Source organism: Setaria italica, chromosome I, assembly GCF_000263155.2.
Source record: "Setaria italica strain Yugu1 chromosome I, Setaria_italica_v2.0, whole genome shotgun sequence".
NCBI lineage: Eukaryota > Viridiplantae > Streptophyta > Magnoliopsida > Poales > Poaceae > Setaria > Setaria italica.
This window is the reverse complement of record NC_028450.1, coordinates 37,386,617-37,405,822: the sequence shown is the minus strand read 5'-3', so window position 1 is coordinate 37,405,822 and position 19,206 is coordinate 37,386,617. Positions and strand designations below refer to the sequence as shown.

The following is a 19,206-nucleotide window of genomic DNA, read 5'->3' as shown; positions in this document are numbered from 1 at the left end:
AATTTCATGGGATGTCCGTTGTTGGTCCATCATCATGCAAGTGTATTGTACTTGTGTAGTTTATCCGACAACTCGTCTGGATTCCTTAGGGTATACGACAGTGTGCTCTTCCACTGTTGTTGGTTGGTCAGAGTTTCGTATTTTTTATTCAAGTCTAATTATTTCCTGCAGATTTCCAAGAAAACACCACAAGATAAAAGATATCTTCCCTGAGCTCTGAATAAAGAACAATCAACGACATTTCATTTTCCTAGTTCTGGATGACTAGTACACATATACAGCTTCATCTTTTTCCTATGTTGTATGGATTCTTTTAAACATTCCTGTGAATTTAGAGGCTCATCGCATTTCATTTTTACTGCATTTCGTTTTTACTTACACACAGAGTAAATTATTTCAATCATACAGCATAAGATTAGACTTCTTCTTGCCTTCTAGCTGAAGTTTAATTTATTTCCAGCATATATAATCATGATGTTTATTTCCAACATATGGCGTTAGGATTTATTGAAGTTTTTAGAGAATAAGATTTGGCCTGCTACAGCACGGTGCACGCTACTACAAGCTGAAGTAGGGGTGAATTTTCCATGGTTGATGTCAAGAGCAAAAATTTTTCCATTACGAGTACCACACGGTCAGGGAACTTGACGTGGTGACGACTGACGAGGATCGGAGATCCATAGGAGTAATTACCAAGTCAAGATCCTCTTATTATTATGTAACCAAGTTGCAGTGAACTTAAATTGAGGGTATTTTAATTTTGTGATCCCTACCTAATCACCTGGTTATAGGTTTGGTCGATGTACCTTGACTAGCTGCAATGGCAGACATATATGGATGCACATCTTGGAAGAGAGCTAGCATTGCGTGCAGTTCATCTCAACTGCATTCTTTTTCTGAGTCGGAGGAGTACTAACACCACCTAATGTGTGCCATTTTTTCTTCATGTTGGACTATGCTCGCAACAGGATAAATTATTAGGATGCTTAAGGTATGCCACATCACCTGCATGTGATTTAAGTATAGTCCAATGCACGCACTTTTATTTCTGAATTCGCCGGAGGCTGCACTACAATCATACATCATAAACGTGTAAACGACCGTGCAATATCTGCTGAGATCGCCAGGGAAGGCAGAGGTCAAGCCTTAATCAATAATGACTCTTGCGTCGCCTTCTGGACTTCTGGTAGAATGATAATCATACATGAGCGATCCAGTACATCTCCGTTTCAACTGATGACCTATATCCATTTCATTAGTTGTTTTAGAGAGTTCTTCCTCTCAAATGCCTTAAAAGCATAACCAACCCGTGCCAAGTAGATCAGAAATGAAAGGAGATTATTTTGACTATGTGTTCTAGGATGCAGCATGCAATGGTGCCAAACTGCCAATGACTGAAATGGAGATTACAAGTACATAAAAAAAAATCCACGCAGCCGACAGCTGTCTATATAGCTAGTCACAAATATCTACTTCATACAAAATGATCACGTTTTTTATGTTTCTAAAAATTCTGAGGGAGAGCTGAAATTATTTTTTACTAGAAAGTCCAGGAGAACTGCACGTCTTTGTTTTAAGTAGGAGAAAACTATATGCTACGAACAGCGCAAAACACGCAAGCATAGAAAAAGAATGAAAAGGGAGAAATTGTTTTATTTAAAAGTATGCTTATTGTCCTAGCCAGTTTCTTAAATTTTTGATAGAAATGGGTTTAAGCAATCGCAAGATTCTAAGCACATATTTTTCATCAGGATTTGCAACCTCCATCTCCGTTTGAGAAGATTTTAGGTGTCTCAGCTTGAGCTTGGTACTGCCGTAGACGTATAGAGGATATGGGCCTTATGGGTGGGCTGGGTTGGTGCATTCAAGCTGGGAACGCGGGCTCGGCCGGCATCAGAATCTGGGCTGCAGTACCCTTTTGTTTAGCCCACACAGCAAGTCTCGTCGAATTTAGGCCATACCAAGAGGCCCAATTTATTCCGGCCTTTCGTAGACGAGAGGGTCAATGAATGGGCCGGGTTGATGCTGAATGCTGAAGCTCAAAGATCTGCATTCAGCAGCAGATCTGGTCTGTGCAGGCGCGACCAGCAGCGATCGAAGCATTACTGGTAGTAGCACCTCGCCAAGAGAATTCCAAAACGTTATCAGAGGAAATCAGGAGCCTTCCTGTGAAAATTCATCACCTCCAGCAGCTCGAGGCGCGAGTGATAGACAATTTTTTAGCTCTATTCACGGAGGCGGGCTAAGTAGGTGACGCCGGAGCGGCCGCGAGCCGAGCGCCGAGCCTGCGGCCTGCCCATGCCCGCCACCGCCCCGTCGCCGCGGCTACCGAGTCACCGCCGCCGGGTGCGAGCGTTGATCCACTCAAACCTCCACAGAATTCCCCGTACCCTTTTTCCAAACGCGGCCTCGTTTAACGACTGGCCAACCGGTGAACCACAAAACCATCCCCCCATGCCTCTCCCCACGTCCGCCACGAACGGGCCCGGATGCGTCTCCCTCACCACGCCTGACCGTGTGAGCCCGCCCCGACCCCCGGCGCCCGCGCGCCCACAGGCAGGCGGCAGGCGGGGTCGCGGCCAACACAGCCCGGTCCGCCGACGCCGAGGCGCCCGCGACCAACCTGCCCGCGGCTAGCAAACAAAGTACGGCGCGGACCGAGTCGCCCCTGCGCTCGCGGCTTAAATACAGCTCACTGCCCGCCCTGCCGAGCACGCACATCGCAAACCACCGCAGCGCCTCAGCAAGCAAGCGACCAACCATCCCAAGATCACACTAGCACACGCAGCCGCAGTCAGCCGAGCACGCTCGAAGCACCGAGCTCTTCGCAGTGCCGAGCGTGCGAGAGGCAGGCGGCGGGGGCGGCGGCACAGCTCTGTTTCGGTGCCGGTGAACTTGTTCGTGTTCGGCCGGTCAGTCTCCGTAGGAGAGAGGGCCGAGAGGAGGAAGCTGGCGAGAATGCGCTGCGTCGGCGGGAAGGCGGGCGGTGGTGCGGCGGCCGCCGGCGTGCACCCGCGGTACGTGCCGGAGCGGGGGCAGGTGCTCAAGGGCGTGCTGGGGGCGCTGTTCGGCTGCTTCCGCCCCTCCAAGACCCGGCCTCTGCCGCGGTGAGGGGCGGCGCTTTGATCGATCGACCGCGCGCGCGGCCGGTGAAGGGCGGCGGAGACCATGGACAGCTCGTCCAGGAGGACCGCGCGCGAATGAAGGGCCAAAAACTGAAGCCATGACGCTGACATTTCCCTTTTTCCGTCCAGTATTAGGATCAATGTACTGTAGCTACCGTACCCAAAGGTTCCTGACTGTACCTACTAACGTAGCTTGATTAGAACCTCTCTCATCGAGATTTTCCTCTTTGCTTCGTGTGAGATCAAGTCTTCGATTGTCTATACACCAGGATTGCTACCTCAACCCATCTGTACTGAATTTGAGAAGTACCACCTGTTTTCTTGCATTCCTGAATGGTTCAGGCTTGTTTCTACCTGACAAACCTGAATCTTTCGTTGCATACTTGCATTTATGAAGTCTTGCCCTGCAGCACATGATAACAAAAAAAAAAAAAAAGAAGGGGGAGAAAAAGAGCAGGAATGAGAGAATCAGAGAAATGGTCAGCTGGGGGTTATCGTCTGAGACTTGGTTACAACGAAAGGACTGCACAGGGGAGGACAGGACAAAACAAAATGATAAAGAAAAGTCCTGAAGTCAAAGTCAGCCTTTAGACTTGGCCTTTTGGACTTGCTTTCTCTCTGCTGCAATGGTGGGGTTAGGTGGCGGGATCGATCTGCAGCGATTCATAGCTGCAGTGGTTACTCAGCGATTTATTATATAAGCTAGCGTTGCGCATTGATTAGAAGCGAGCACGGTTGCGTCTGGACGTCTGAATCCAACAGTTGACCCCGGAAGTCCACGTCAGGCTTACACTGCTACCCCAGCTGGCATTTTGGCATTACACTGGACTCCAGTACTATATACTGTATGCAGAGGAAAAAGGTCCCCGATGGCTGGATCACTCGCGAGTCGCGGCCTAATATTCCGTTTCCACATCCCAAATTGCTGCCCTAAACAGTCTTATCTGGGCACCTGGAGAGTGACGGCACACCGGTTCTTCCACAGTCCCAGTGTGAAGCGAGAAGTCCACGATGACTTGACCATCCATCCATGGCCCATCGGCCATCGCCCGGCCGGCGCCCGCGATCCCGGCGTGGAGCCAGTTGGCTTCGAACGACGGCCAGCGATCATCGATCGATTGCGACGCGATGGACATGCGGCAGTGCCACTGCCACGTACGAGAAGGTCCAGTTCGGTCGAGGTTCAGTGCACACGAATCTGTCGTAATAATGTACACGCTCTCGCAGCAACGTTTGCAAACGGTGAGTAGGTGACGCAGGCTGCTAAAATTCCTTGCGCTTTTGTTGCTGACACGGCATGAGATGGGATTCGACGGGTCAGGTGGCACGCACTGAAAACTTGTCCAAAACTAGCGGTGCTGGCGTTCAGTTGGCGAGGAGAATCCTACGCACATTAGCATAGCATAGGCACTCGCATTTAGCAAAGATGAGATTGCGATGGTGACACAAACAGATCCTCCGCGCTTGTGCTCACATCAGGCTAGAAAGGGCAAAGGAAAGCGCTCGGGTGGAGGACAGAAGGGCGCCCGGCAGGCAGACCGCAGGCACCTTTCGCCGCCCGCCGCAATCCGGAGGGGCCCGTGCGGGCAGGGCGGCGAGCTTTTCGCACGGCGCAGGGGGCAGGTGGCGCGCCTGGCCGGCAGCCAGCCGCTCGTTCCCGGCAACTTTCCCTCCCGACTCCCGAGAGCTGACGAGGCCTCGGCACGGCGCACCAACGCCACGGCAGGAAAAGAAGCTTCCACTCTCCCCCTCCTTCCCTCGGTCCCTCCCAGGCTCCCGCTAGCTTCAGTTCACCACTTCACCCGCTAACATCCCCCATCCGGTGATCCCGTAGGGGGGCCATCGCCATCACGCGCCTCTTCCCCTGCAGTTCTCGCCTTTTTCCCTCTCCTTTCGCTGCCGGCTCGGCTCGACGTGCATCCTCGGCCCGCACGCCACCGCGGGCGTGCCGAGCAGCAGCAGCCACCACATCGCAGAGCGCAGGCTTATAAATGGGCACGCATGGCTCCAGCAGCGGCCTCACTTTCCCAGTGCGCTCGCGCTCCCAACTAGACTCAGCTTCCGAACGCTACTCTCCAAGCCAGCAACCACCATGAGTCCCGGAGGTGGATACGCGGGCGCCGGCGGCCGCGACAAGAATCCGCCGCCGCAGGGAGTCCACCCGCGCTACATCCCCAAGAGAGGGGCGGTGCTGAAGGGGATCGTCCGCGGCGTGCTCCGCCGCCTCCTCCTCAGCTCCCCGCTGGCCGGCGGGCCGGCGAACTCCGGCGGCTGCCGCGTGCGCCCGGCGCCGACCGAGGCAGGAGGAGACGGCGCGGAGCAGGGGAAGTAGCCGTGGGTTGTACAACAGTACATGTACATCCACGGTGCCGATCGGATTTGCCACGGCCTGACCTTTTATCTGGGCCGTCCGTTCATGTTTGCTTAGCACGCTGATCTGCTTTTTGTTTGTGCTGCCGTTGTGTCGATGCATGCTTACCAGCTACCACTATCCACCAGTTCTGATTTGCCGTGTCTCTGCAATCTGTTCTTCGTATCGTCTGCTTTCGTATCTCTATGCAGTCCCTAGCTACTGTTTGTCTGCGCTGCTGTGTCTTATTTTCTGAAGATGATCTTAAGCAATTTGTTCAGCAGGTGGTATCTCACATGGCAATAGTTATCCCTCGTTTTTAAGTTCTTGATTGAAAAAAAAACTATTTACCTGTCTATTACTCATTTAGCGTCCTCTGTTTCTCAAATCTGTTCTCGCCTCTGCTTGATTAGAGGGTTACTTCGTTTATACTAACGGTACAAGAAAACAAAAGAACTCTACAGGCGGAAAGTATGTGCGAAGAGAGACGAGCAGCAAGTACAAGCTTGCACTCAACGAGCGGTGACTGATGCTGGAGATGATCTTCAGGAAGATGCCATGGGAAATGCTCGGAGCTCTACATGTTTTCCATGGAGTTTGTCGATAATCTCATAGGTCCAGGCCGTGGATTTACTTAATAATAGCATATCTTAATTCTGTCGCTGTTTCTTCCAGATCTCGTAATTCATAAATTTAACACGACGAGATGCCACTCCTTGTACGTGGAACTAGAGACTGCAACAATTGGCAGTCTTGCAGTAGCTTGTAAAAGTGAAATCAGTCGCATTGAACTGCAAATGCAATTTCGTTTGCAGACTAGCAGGCAGCCATGCCTAACGACAACCTTTGTTCACATGCTGAGGGCTAAAATACACTCAACTGTGATTCTGCAATTCAATGTCACACCTCATATTTGAAAAGAGATACACTGCATATGCTAAAACCATAAACAAAACATGTAACCAATCTATTGCAAACTAATCCTTGGTTTAATATTTAGAACAGAATCCAGTATGTTTAGCCGTCAATTGTCCTTACACCGTGTCCTCAGTATTAGCGATCTCAAGTTCTCAACCATACAGTGTGTTACCATGACAAATGCTTCTTTTGTATCTTTTCTGCTACAAGTCCAAGGTGATGTTAGATGAGCCTATAAAGGGCACATCCTGAAAAAATGTCACCACGGCAAAGAAGCTTCTATCAGTTAACCAACTGCACCGTAATCTTCTTGACTAGCCTTTAACTTTCTTGGACCTCTTTGGGAAAAGCTCATGCCCCTCAAGAAGAACCTCTTGGTGCATCTGCTCCCATTTTAAGTCAAACTGGCTATGGAATTTATCCTGGTACCACGCCTTTATCTCAGGATAGAGAAAATTTGGATCAGCATTCCATGCATCTCTCAGTGCTGCTCGGCTGTCAATTAATTTTTTACCAATCTTTGATTTTTGTTTAATATGCATCCTGTCAAGAAGATCTCCAACTCTTCTTTGGCTGGCAGGCCCGAAGACAAAAGATGGTGACAGTGCCAGGAAATCTTTCGCATTCCTTAGACATGGCAAGACATCCCCCTTAAGCAAAGCACACACAAATACCTGCAGGCGACTGGTGTTGTCTTTGATAGGTAAACTATGCAAGGGAAGCTGCCAATTATGTCGAGAAAAGACTGGACTAACATAACAATAGACTTGGTCATTCACGGGGTCATAATAGGGTTTCGGATCTTCCAATGGCGCAGAGAAGGTGCATAGAGAACTGGCATACTTTAAAAGCCACCCTGGCTTTATAGTGGTTACACCATGCATGTATAACCTCTTTGTACTAAGTAGCTCTGAGTAAACTACAAGCTCTGGGGCAACTTGGGCAACAGACGATGATCGGTGCAGATATATGGTATCATTAAGCGCGCAAGATTGATAACGAATAGCTCGAACCTTACGATCATCTCCTGATGCTCTGGAATAGGTGTGATTTCTCCTTGCAACTCTATCAGCCCATCCAGCACAGATTCCTTGCCCAAGAAGTTCCTCTTCATTCATTTGCAATGGTCTTTTACTGGACTCATTCCTCCAGGCCTGCTCAACATCATCAGAATCTCCAGAATTCCAAGCAAATTCCTTGCAAAATTTGCTGTGGTGAAATATTAAACGGAGAAGTTGCTTTCTCAATTTTGACATCTCTTCCATTGTTTTGAGATGAAGTGAATTTATTCTGCAGAATTCCACAGGGTTTTCTGACAACTCAAAAAATTGTAGGGCACGGGCAATGGTTAAAGCATCACTGCTAGGGTTAGAAAATTTTTCCTGTGCCTCTCTAACCATGGCATTGTGCTTCTTCCGTCTTTTCCTTTCACATGGATCATTAGCTTCTGGATTAGTGTTATGTTCTTCCGATTCGCCATTAATATCACTTTCATCCAACTGCTTGAGAAATGGATTAGTAAAACTCAACGCTGATGCAGCAGCAGCAGCATATCCCAGTATGAAGTTAGATCTAGCAAAGCCTTGCTGGCTCTTCAAAATCTTAATCACTGTCAGAAGAAGACGAGAATGTCGTGGGCTCATGGGGTATTGTGCCATAGCCTTTCCCATTGGTGTAAGTTTTCCATCATAATCATCATGGCTATAAAGTGCTTCCAATGCCTTTAAGCAACGCTCAGCTTCAACCAAACTTTCCTTGTTTGGAGGAGTAGGGAAAGGAAAGTTCACAACCTGAAATTTGTCATATGTTTCATATTAGCACACAAAAGGGAAAAAAAAATCTAAGAATAGATGATTTATATGGTGGAAATGAGCCTTTTATCTCAGTACCTTATGGATACCCATAAACTTGAGCATAAGGACAATGCCTTCAACTGGAATTTTCTTGATCTCAGGTTCAGCGAATTCAGGAAATAAATCGTCTTTACCATATGCTGCAGCTGAGTAGAGACGGTAACAGTGCCCAGGCCCTGTTCTTCCAGCTCTTCCAGCACGCTGGGATGCCGATGCCTTGCTTATCCATTGGACTTCATAACTTGACATCCCAGTAGCATGGTCGTAATTCTTAACCTTTTCTTTCCCAGTATCAACTACATATTTTATGCCGGGAATTGTTAAAGAGGTTTCTGCGACATTAGTTGCCACCACAACTAATCTTTCCCCCTTAGGGATATCTTGAAACACTTGAAGCTGCTGTGAAGCTGGTAACATTGCATAAAGTGGCAAGACACGGAGTCTGCCATGCGATACAGGCATACGTTCTGTACATTTACCGAAACAACTAACAGAGGGACTAGACTTTTCTTCACTTGTAGCATCACTTGATTTCTCAACACTTTCCGGCACTCCTGATATTCCTGACAGAGCTCCAAATGACGCCTTCAACACAGATGAGTTCTCAGCGTCTTTCAAAAATGATAATACTGGAGCATCCTCTTCCGTGGTTTCATATGTAAAAGACTCTTCATCGTCAGTGTCAGTATCCAATTCGCTTTCTGTTTCATTGTCAGAAGAAAAAGAATTTGGCCCAGGATCCATATCATCATCATCATGATATGAAGAAAATATGTCATCTGGGTGCTCAGATTTGTTCCTATCTATATCATATGCTTCAAAAATTTCCTTATCATCTACTTCTGGGAACGGACCATTATCATCGCCATCAACTTTTTCAGGCTTCTTAGCAGTTTGCACCTTGGACGCTCTTCGGAATTTCTTACACAAGTAGTCCACTTCTCGTTGTCCAGTGACAAATACAAGGATTCCACCTGGTGGAAGCCTATTGTGGATTGACATAACCTTTTTATAAGCTAGCCCTAAATAATCATCATGTGTCCTCTTTGAGAAGTGAACTGTTACTGGAAACTGCCGCACAGGTACCTTAACAGCTGGTGGGATCACATCAAACAATCTCCTATTAGAAATGAAGTCCTTCAATTGTAGAGTAGCACTCATGAGCACCACTTTCAACTGACTGATCATATCTTCTGGCTTGATTTTCACTCCAGATCGTATTTTATCCTGCTGATCTACATATAAATTCTGCCAAGTGCCAAAGGTTAGCAGTGCACTTTTACTTTAATTTATATGAAATGAAGGTTTTTTTTCTTGGATAACGAAATAGAGTTTTTAAGTTTCAACCTTGCGACCCTTAATAATTCTAGAAAGCATCCCAATAAGTATATCTGTGTTCAAGCTCCTTTCATGTGCCTCATCCAATATGATCACCGAATAGCGCTTCAACAGAAAATCACCCTGCAGAAGATTAGTACATCAGGTGATTGTGTGCATGATTCAGATTATGTCTTACTCGTATTCAATCACAACATATTGCTACGTATACATTTCAGGATCCCAATCATCATCATTTGTATGCATAAATTATGGAAGACAACTGATTCAGTGATCACATAATCAGGGAACAACTAACTGATTGGCAATGTAAACCACTGGTAGCATGAATAAACCTTACTATAATAGTTTATATGGACCAGCAGATGCGATAATTTTGCAGTAAACTAAAGATATGATCTCAAAGACTGCAGCACATCGCTACAATTACATTTCTTTATTAGAGGCTTTCCTTAGGCATAAGTTACCAGGATAAACAATAACTTGAGTGAAGAAAATATCTCTACCAAATAAATAGATACACAGAATAACAGAAGGCGGATAAACAACCTGGAGCTCTCGCAGCAAAATACCATCTGTCATGAACTTGATGGAGCAATTACTTCCCACCAATTTGTCATGCCGAACTTGAAAACCAACTTCCCTCCCCAGCTTAAGTCCTAACTCATAGGACACCCTCCTAGCTGTGGCAAGGACAGCGACACGTCGTGGTTGGGTGATCCCAATCATCCCTCTTCTGTCAGCTCGATCACTTGTGCCAAAGCCAGCTTCATACAGGAACTGTAGAATACAAATAAAATAAGAAGCAATGACAATTTTGGCAACTATTTATCAGTTAACGCAAGCAGATAATACCATGTCAAGATGAACAATGTGTGTGTGCACATACTCACCTGAGGGACCTGAGTAGTTTTACCGCAGCCTGTTTCTCCACAAAGGATTACTATAGAATTTTCATAAATAGCTTCCATTATTTCCTGCTCCATCATTATTATTGGGAGATCTCTCCTTGCCTTCTCAACCTCATGCGGTCTTGACACAGGCACAACAATTGGAGGATTTATGCACTCCTGCATGGCAGCTTCCCCTTGTCCTGGCTCTTTATCCTGCCAATACAAAGAATTATTATGATCAAATAACTACTAAAATAATTACAACACAGGTTACCATTATAGTATTACTGATGATCATAAAGGTGAGCTAAACATAGCAGATATGCAGATTGATCACCTGCAAATTTAGCTCTGATCCAGAGCAACTTGGAATTGAAGACTGAATTTTCTGATTTGCCAACAGGTGGCCGTTATCACTAGGCTCCTCAGTTTTGGGCTCTGGAATGCTTACTCCAACATCCATCTTTGGTTGGCATTCCATAGCTTTCCTTGGATCATTCTTCATGTTTTTCTCATGTAACCTACCAGGATCCTCACTTTTTACAGGCTCAACAAACTTGGGTGGCAAAATGTGCTCCACGGGGTCACTGTTTTCAGAAAATTTCTGATCACCATTTCTCTTGAATAGCGAGAGTTCTTCCGGAACATCCAAACCAGCCTTGGACAACTGCATGGCACGCCTACGTTTTTCTTTCAAAGTCTCAACCTGAATAACAGAGTAATTTGAAATGCACCTGTATATTGATAAAATAACTAAATTATGAGGGTCATAGGTTGGTCCACCATACTTGACCAATAGTCCCTGAAGCATGCAGCAGTGAATATGCATCTTCTGAGATCTTGTGCTTCCTATTGTATGGGATCAGTGTTGTATAAAACCATCAGAAAAGGTATCATAGTAAATAACTAAACATGTCTCGTTCTGTACAGAATAAGGTAAGGTGCGTACTGCAAAATATCAATGCTTTGAGCCTGCAGCAGCTTCTTTCGCTTTTCCTCCTGGGCGCAGCCAAGCCAGAAATAGCTGTAAATGCCAAATAACAGCAGCGAAAAAAGGGAACCAATTGGTAAGGGTAAGTAGGCGTACCTCCAATTTCTGCAGCTTTTTTAGCTTAGTCTTGCTCATCTTTGGGTCCTCCTTGGCTTTCTTACCGTCCTGGCAATTCAGAGGTTACAGAGCTCACACAGGAACCATCATAAGTTCATAACATTGGTTTTGCAAGGAGCTGTCAAGGAAAGCTAATAAACAGGCTCCATGTTAAGCTGATACCTTGGCTTTCCCCTGCCCCTTGTTCTTCCTCTTGCAGGGCAAAATCAGGGCGTTGCTATCCTCCATGCTTGCGCTGCAAAGGCCGCAATCTCGAACAAAGCTCAGGGACGACCCAAACACAGGCTGCCTGAAGACTGAACTCACCTTGTTGCTGCGCTCACTCGCCCGGCGTCGCTGGGAAAGAAAAGCAACGGCTGAGAAGCGAGCCGACGACGGCCCCTAGGTATACTGGACTGCTCCCGCGCTTTGTTTTCAACTCGCCGGCGAACACTGAGGCGACGCGGGGCCAGAGGCGGCGTTTTTCCGGCGCCGCCGACCCTGATAGATGGTGGCGGCGAATGGGGGGCCGTATTGGGAGTTGCCGTTGTCTGGACGTGCGTGGTGGTCTGGTGGAGGTCCTTCGTCGGCGAGCGGCAGCGCTCTTGTTGCCTCTGTACGGGTGAGCGGCGGCGGCGCGGCGTGATGCCGCCGTGCGAGCGAGCAGCGGCGCACGAGCGGCGAGCCGGCGGCGGCGCAATGTGTCTCGAGGGGGTCGGGGTTGGGGACTGCCGGGATGTTGGGCTGGGCCGTATCTCGAAATCGTCCAAATACGTACCCGCGAACGTATCAACATTTTTTTAATTATTCTTTTCTCCAATACTTACTGATACGTATCCGATACGCAGGCCGGTGATATGGACCGGCCCATAGCTTCAGACTAGCTGCCTGGCCCACTATCTATCGATAACTCACACGGCCCAACCGGCCTGCGCCTCACGAGGTCACGAGGTACAACCTATGGATGTAGTTTTTTTTTTCGAATTGGGTTGGGTCTACACGGATGGATTGGGTGGGTCGCTTGACCCATGCACAGGCCAGTGCAAACGAACGGCCTCTGCCTCCGGTCCTCCACCTCCACTGCTACCAAGTCTCCCATTCGGCCACTCCTCCAGATCGCCGGCCCCTCGCTCGGCTCGGCCATGGCAGCCGGCTCCGCGCTGTCCCTCGTCGCGGCCGCCGTCTGCCTCGCCCTTGCCGTCCTCGCTCCCGCTGTCTCCGGTGAGTTGGTCCTTTAATTCCATCGCCTACTCGAGTTGTTTATGCGGGAATTGTTCAGTCTAATCGAGGCGGTCGCTTGCTTCCGTTGCCTAGTCCTCTATGCGATGCTGATATTTTCGGATAAATCTCATGGGGTTTAGGTGTTAGGTCCAGCACGACTTCGAGGTGAATTGGGTAGTAGAGTAGTAAACCTAGTTAGCTCTAAGCTTTGGCAAACTCCTTCGCTGCTGTGCTGGCAACTTGAGATTGGAGCTGTGCAGATGGCGCTTTGAGACTTCCCCCCGCTGCTTTGTACTTCTCATTGAATGAATTGTTGCCAGTGCTCCGACTACAGTTTTGGATTGGAATGGGTGTGGATTCGTGTTGTTAGATTGTGACATGCCCTCTTAGGGCAAACGAAAATCTGTCAGGGGTGAGTTATGATTTTGGTGTATCTGGGAGATAAGAGTGACATGTTTGGGGCATATGGGATATATGGCTGCTCTATAGCTCTTTTTATATTTCTCCACTCGTCTGTTCGACTATAACTGGAGGTTGCTATGGCCATTTCATTTTATAGGAGATGGTGCCACGTTGGAGTCAGTTCCAGACCTTGTGAAGGCAATGTACCGAAACATTGAAAGCTTCCCTTGTGTGAGGCTGCTGAATCTTTCTGGTGAAATTGGCTGTTCTAGTGAGTCTCCACTCTCCAGTTTACACTTATGATTTATGCTTAAATAGAGGCATCCGGCATCTTCTGTCATCGCTAAAGCTGACCCCCTCATGTCATTATCGGAATGACTTTTGTGCTGTCAGATCCTGGAAGCGAAAAGATCATTGCACCTATTGTAAGATTCAAAAAAGGCAGCGATCATTTGGTTCAACCATCCACTGTTCTTCTTCCCTTAGACCAGATGTCAGATTTCTTTCTGAGGTAAGTGCGGTCACAATTCTAATTATTTGCATTTTTCTAAGTTTGTATGATCTGCGTGCTTTTAGGTTGTATGTGCTTGTGAAACATTGGGTGTCAAAGTTTTTGTCTTTTTGCCTTGCTAGAAAACAAAGGCAATCAAGCTTATTTACAATTTTTTGTGGTTTTCATTTAAAGTCATATTGCCTTTGAGGTGTTAATAGATGATAATGTCTGGGTGCTATTATCCAGGGTATCCAATAATCCAGAATTTCACCAGAAAGTGTCTGGTGTACTGATCGAGTCAAATGGTGCCAATAATAACTTGCAAGGTCAGTATTAGCATCTCTCGAATTTCTTATGTGTTATTTTCATATTTTGCCTCATCCTAAGAATATGCTGTGGCTATATAGAGTTGTCACCGGATAGAAAATTTCCACAAGATGCTTTTGCACCCTACTCAAATCGCAGCCATGATTGGAATCCTGCTGTAAGTAACAGGGTTGATCACAATGGTATCAAGAGTCAAACATGCTGCTTCCCTGCAAAGTAAAAGTTACATCATGCGTTGAATATGTCTTAGTTACTCTATATATTGTAGGGATCAGGTATTATGTGGAACAGATATGACTTTCCTGTATTTCTACTCTCAGAGGAGAGCACTCAGACTCTGCGAGAGGTAGTTTTCTTGCTGCTTTGTAATATACTTTTTTTATGTCCAAAGTCTTGTTTGTCCAATCTCTAGCACTGTGTTATATATTGATGGTGAGTTGGTGACTGTCAATAAAAGGTTTCTGAAAAAAATGAGAAGACTGACAATGGATATAAAGCAAATGTTGCAGAATTCGACCTCATTATGCAGGTTTGAATTTTTTTTAATAGTCCTTCCTGTCTTACATTATTATGTCTTATTGACAACAGAAGCATGACCTTTGATCACATGGGATTCTGATTCTCTTCTTATAATTGACATGAACTTCAGACAACTAAAGCTCAAACACATGATTCAGCATCCTGCCTCAAAGAGCATTCATGCTTGCCCTTAGGAGGACACAGGTGTGTGATTTTTCTTTCATAGCTATGTTGCAACACTGCTCTTATGCTTGCATAATAAATATACACTATACAGTAAAGTCTGCCTGTCAGAAGTTGCTACCTGTACCTGTTGAGTATGATATCTTTATATTTAGTTTTGATTTATATCATTGTTTAAATCCTTGTATTTGAAGGGCAGTGTATGGGCTTCATTACCGCCAATTAAAAATGGATCTGCAGAGCATCAGAAACCAATAATATTGGCTATCACATCGCAAGACTCTGCATCGTTTTTTCGGGACCGTAGCATTGGTTCAGATTCTCCCATATCTGTAAGTTGGTACTCATTTTTTATTGTCTTATTCATATTACCTGTTTGTTAAGTGGTTCCTGTTGGGTAGCCTACCCCAAATTGCTTGGGACTGAAAGGCTTTGATGTTGATGTTGATTCATATTACCTGTTTGCATAAAAAATAATTTTTCAGTTATTTACAGGGATTGATTGCCTTGCTCACTGCTGTCGATGCTCTTTCTCACATTCCTGATCTAAGCAACCTTAAGAAACAGGTATGACATGACCACTGGAATTGTGTATGCTAGTTGCTTCCATGTTATTACGATGGATATTTTTCCTCTCTTACTTAGAGCAGGTAACCAGCAGATCTTGTCCACATGTTTACCTTTTTTTTATCCTCATCGTGAGCTTCTAGCTACTGGTACCTTTGTTAATTTCTTTATACCTTAGCTTATGCACGGAATGTAAGATCTATTGTGGTTCTTTGTATCTCACTCATTGAGGTTTTGTTGTGATTGGATCCTGAAGCAACATCTTCTTCCTGACATTTTCCCCTTTTCTCATATAGCTTGTGTTCGCTGTTTTTAATGGTGAAGCCTGGGGTTATCTTGGTAGCCGGAGATTCTTACATGAGTTAGATGAAGGTGCTCATTCTGTGAATGGAATTAACAGTTTAATGATTGACCAGGTGAGTGCCAGCCAGACAAGTTAATTTTGGCAATGGCAGCCTACTATTATTTATAATTTTCAAACATATAAAGGTGTTGTTTGCAGCACTTTTTTTTTTGGTCTTGTGTTATGATATTGGCTTTCTGCAGAGTTTATGTGCTCCTAATTGTAATGAATATTCATTTCGGAAATTTATTTGCAGCTTCGAATCTCAAGCGATATACATATCTGTTTTAATACCATTCCTAGTACTCACTTGTGTAATTATCTGAGCTCTCTCTTTGGATATGATTTAGGTACTGGAGATTGGTTCTGTTGGCCAGGCTGTGATTGAGGAGTATCCATCATTTTATGCACATGCTGCAGGGGTAAGGATTTTCGGAAGTACACTATATGAACTGAACTGACTGATTACCATTCACCACATGGTGCAATTAGATTATTTCGTTCAATATACCTTTCGTGATGGCTTAGTGCTAGTATGGTTATATGTTAAACAACCGCACCATTTTCTTTACACAAAAGCTGACCAGCCTTGACCTTGGCGATTGTATTTGTTCTGTGCTAGTTGTTATGGACATTGCAGAGACTCTATGCATATACTGAACCTTTCTGATAAGTGTCTATGGGACATCCTATGTAGTTAATTCTGGCTGCAATCCTTTTGACTGTTCAATTCAGAAGAAAAGCATTTTTTTCAAATTTATAGGACAGCATGTATCATTATATCATGTATGAACATACTTCTATGTACAATTAATTCTGGCTGCAATCCTTTTGATTGTTCAATTCAGAAGAGAAGCAGTTTTTCTTTTCTTCAAATTTATAGGCAACCATGTATCATTATGTTATGCATGAAGATACTTATGTGATGAGATCTACCAGAGTAAATGCTGTTCCTTTCTTGAGTAAAGGCATAAATCACACAGGGGGCCCTAATATGAATGGCCATGGATGTATTTGTGACTAAAATTGCAAATTTAGTGATTAATTCATAGACACCATTCCTTCCTATTTATATTTTTTCTCTGCTTGTACAGAATTCATCAGCTTCAAAGAAAATATTAGATGCACTGCAAAGTGCCAGCAAATCACTTGGTTCTGATAATGTTAAAGTAAAGCAAGCAGCTTCATCAAATCCTGGGGTTCCACCATCCTCATTAATGTCGTTCATAAGAAAGGTAGCTGTTCACCATCCAAATATCTGTTTGAGGGACATTTTTTTTTCTCTTGAACATTCATAACATTTTTTCCCAATATGTTTTTATTTGAAGATTTCTGCTCATGATCTGTTATTAATTAATGAATGCAGAATATGTCAACCTCTGGAGTTGTGTTGGAGGACTTTGATTCCCACTTTTCCAATAGATTCTATCATAGCCATTTGGATAACCCTGGTAAGCTGAAAATGCATAAATGTGACAACATTTCTTGTGAAAACTCATCTGCTAACTTGTGACGTTTCCCTTTTTGGCAGCAAACATCAATTCTTCATCAATAGCAGCAGCTGCTGCTTTAGCTGCCAGGTCGCTGTATATTCTTGCTAGTGCTGACTCAGTTGTCGATCTCATGACACTGAACACTATAAAAGTGAATGTTTCATTGGTCAAAGAACTTGTTGGATGTCTACTTAGTTGCAATCCTGGTTTTTCTTGTGACCTCGTGAAAAGCTTCATTTCTCCAAGCAGCAGTTCCTGCCCAAGTCACTATGTTGGTGTTTTTCTGGATGACCCTTCCGGCACACAGTTTCCTTCATATGCAGATGACACCTCTCGGTTTGTATGGAACTTCTTGGCAGACAGAACTTCTACTTCAGTGGGCAATAAAAGCTCTTGTACTGGAAAGTGTGGTGATGAAGGTGAAGTATGCATAAGGGCAGAGGTGGAGGGTGGAGGTAGATGTGTTGTATCTACAACCAGGTACCTTCTGGGTTTACTAGTTATGCTGCTAATTTTGCGTTATTTTTACTATATCCAGCTGCTGCTGAAGAAACAATTTATAGGACCCAGAAGAACTCTGGCTTTAGTACTTTTTTATGTTATCACCCTACTTATAAATGATTCTTCTTTTTTAAAAAAACTTATAAATGATTCACTTATAATCCTTGTGATTTAGCAAAAGGCCGATTCCTTAACATTCTCCCTTTCTCACCCTGGATACCTACTGATTATTGCAACACATCACTTCCCAGGTATGTTCCTGCGTATTCGACACGGGTGAAGTTTGAGGACAATGCATGGCACGTACTTCCAGCAAACTCGTCAGATCCAATGGGCGTCGTGGATCCTGTGTGGACCGAAAGCTACTGGAACACAATTGGCCTCAGGGTCTACGCAGTGCAAGATTCAACATACGATTGGCTTATCCTCCTTGCCGGGCTCAGTGTCACTACCGCTTCCTACTGCGCCGTGCACGTTGGCAGAGCATACATTTCGAAGGTCGTCAAGCGGGACTGAAGCATTATTGACCTGCTCCACTGACTCTGGGTACCCCGGTCTATATGTTCTGGGATTTTGATCTGGACAATACAACTGATTGAGTTGGCAATTTGTAGAACATTAGCTACACATCAGCACATGTGATAGGGTGATTGAACTGCCGAGAAGCCGCAAGGAATTATGGAGCCGTCCAGCTAAGGAGCCCTTGTCCTGGGCTGTTGTGATGTGAAAAGGTGCCCCAGATACGCTTGGCACTGAACAGGTTGGTAGATTATCATACGCCTCTGTCTCGAGGTGGATGTTTCCAGGAACGTGTGCTTTTTCTGGGTTTGTGGATCATTGGGTGAATGCTACGTATCCAGTTTTGGTTGCGTTTGCCTGTCCCTCACGACTCTTATGGATTTGCACACGCCAATTATTATACTGGTAGTCTGGTACTCGCATCGTGATTGGATCATGAGCCGGGTTTGGCTTCCATTCCAGCTGTCATGGTATGGAATAAGTTTGTCGTTCGTTTCCGATCCTATCCTCCTCCACCGACGATCAAGCAGCTGCCATGTGACTCATGTCGACCTCGTTTTGCATGCCACCTTGGGTTGGGAGGATGAGAAGCACGTCATGCTTCTGCATCTGCAAATTCATACAAGAGAACTGAACGAGCTCGTTTTGCATGTAGGCTCGGGCTGCTCAGTTTATCTTGAGCAGTTGTGGGGGTCTCCTGCTGCATGGAATGCGTGGCACAGATCCTGCAGGGAGCAAGCGACAGATGGAGGTTTCCGCTCGAGACGACGTTGTTCGCAGCGGCGCCAGCGCAGGACAACGATGCCACCGGCCTCTATCACCCACCCGTTTGGACGTGATCACAAGTCACGGCCCAAATATTCTAATCAGCCGCACCAGTGGTGGTTCGAGAATCTTTGTTGCTGTTAACGTCGTCAGTCGTCCACACGGCATCAGAAGTTCTTGCTTGTCAAATCAAGCTAGCTTTTTAAGGGTCTGTTTGCTAAAAGCAAAGGATCCATAAAATGGACCAATCGAGCAACTACGGCAATGCTCGATGCTATTTCGGGGGATGTTTGATACTAACTAGAAGTA

The 19,206-nt window shown here is 45.6% G+C and overlaps 2 protein-coding genes across 2 annotated transcripts; one reads left to right on the top strand and one right to left on the bottom strand.

The window, feature by feature from the left end:
• Positions 1–6,301: 6,301 nt before the first annotated feature.
• Positions 6,302–12,282, bottom strand: LOC101777072 (ATP-dependent RNA helicase DEAH13). The gene is made up of 11 exons (XM_004953796.4): positions 11,892–12,282; positions 11,748–11,820; positions 11,565–11,633; positions 11,427–11,476; positions 11,266–11,326; positions 10,815–11,183; positions 10,478–10,690; positions 10,134–10,364; positions 9,594–9,707; positions 8,283–9,494; positions 6,302–8,183 (listed from the first exon to the last, which is right to left on the bottom strand). The coding sequence occupies exons 2-11, from the start codon at positions 11,811–11,813 to the stop codon at positions 6,708–6,710; spliced, it is 3,861 nt and encodes a 1,286-aa protein (XP_004953853.1). The 5' UTR covers positions 11,814–11,820; positions 11,892–12,282; the 3' UTR covers positions 6,302–6,707.
• A 295-nt stretch (positions 12,283–12,577) lies between these two features.
• LOC101776657 (nicastrin) lies at positions 12,578–18,554 on the top strand. The gene is made up of 16 exons (XM_004953795.3): positions 12,578–12,785; positions 13,345–13,458; positions 13,581–13,698; positions 13,927–14,006; positions 14,088–14,164; positions 14,276–14,353; positions 14,465–14,536; positions 14,657–14,730; positions 14,909–15,041; positions 15,205–15,276; positions 15,573–15,692; positions 15,970–16,041; positions 16,714–16,854; positions 16,986–17,070; positions 17,151–17,592; positions 17,865–18,554. Exons 1-16 carry the CDS (start codon positions 12,593–12,595, stop codon positions 18,127–18,129), a joined length of 2,136 nt encoding a protein of 711 aa, XP_004953852.1. The 5' UTR covers positions 12,578–12,592; the 3' UTR covers positions 18,130–18,554.
• Positions 18,555–19,206: the final 652 nt, after the last annotated feature.

Coding starts and splice junctions, on each gene's coding strand:
- LOC101776657 (XM_004953795.3), top strand. CDS start 12,593: ATGCACAGGCCAGTGCAAACGAACGGCCTCTGCCTCCGGTCCTCCACC. Junction 14,354..14,464: donor GCACTCAGACTCTGCGAGAG/GTAGTTTTCTTG, acceptor TGTCAATAAAAG/GTTTCTGAAAAAAATGAGAA. Junction 16,855..16,985: donor TAATGTCGTTCATAAGAAAG/GTAGCTGTTCAC, acceptor TAATGAATGCAG/AATATGTCAACCTCTGGAGT.
- LOC101777072 (XM_004953796.4), bottom strand. CDS start 11,813: ATGGAGGATAGCAACGCCCTGATTTTGCCCTGCAAGAGGAAGAACAAG. Junction 11,327..11,426: donor CAAAGCATTGATATTTTGCA/GTACGCACCTTA, acceptor CCCATACAATAG/GAAGCACAAGATCTCAGAAG. Junction 9,708..10,133: donor TTTTGCTGCGAGAGCTCCAG/GTTGTTTATCCG, acceptor AATCTTCTGCAG/GGTGATTTTCTGTTGAAGCG.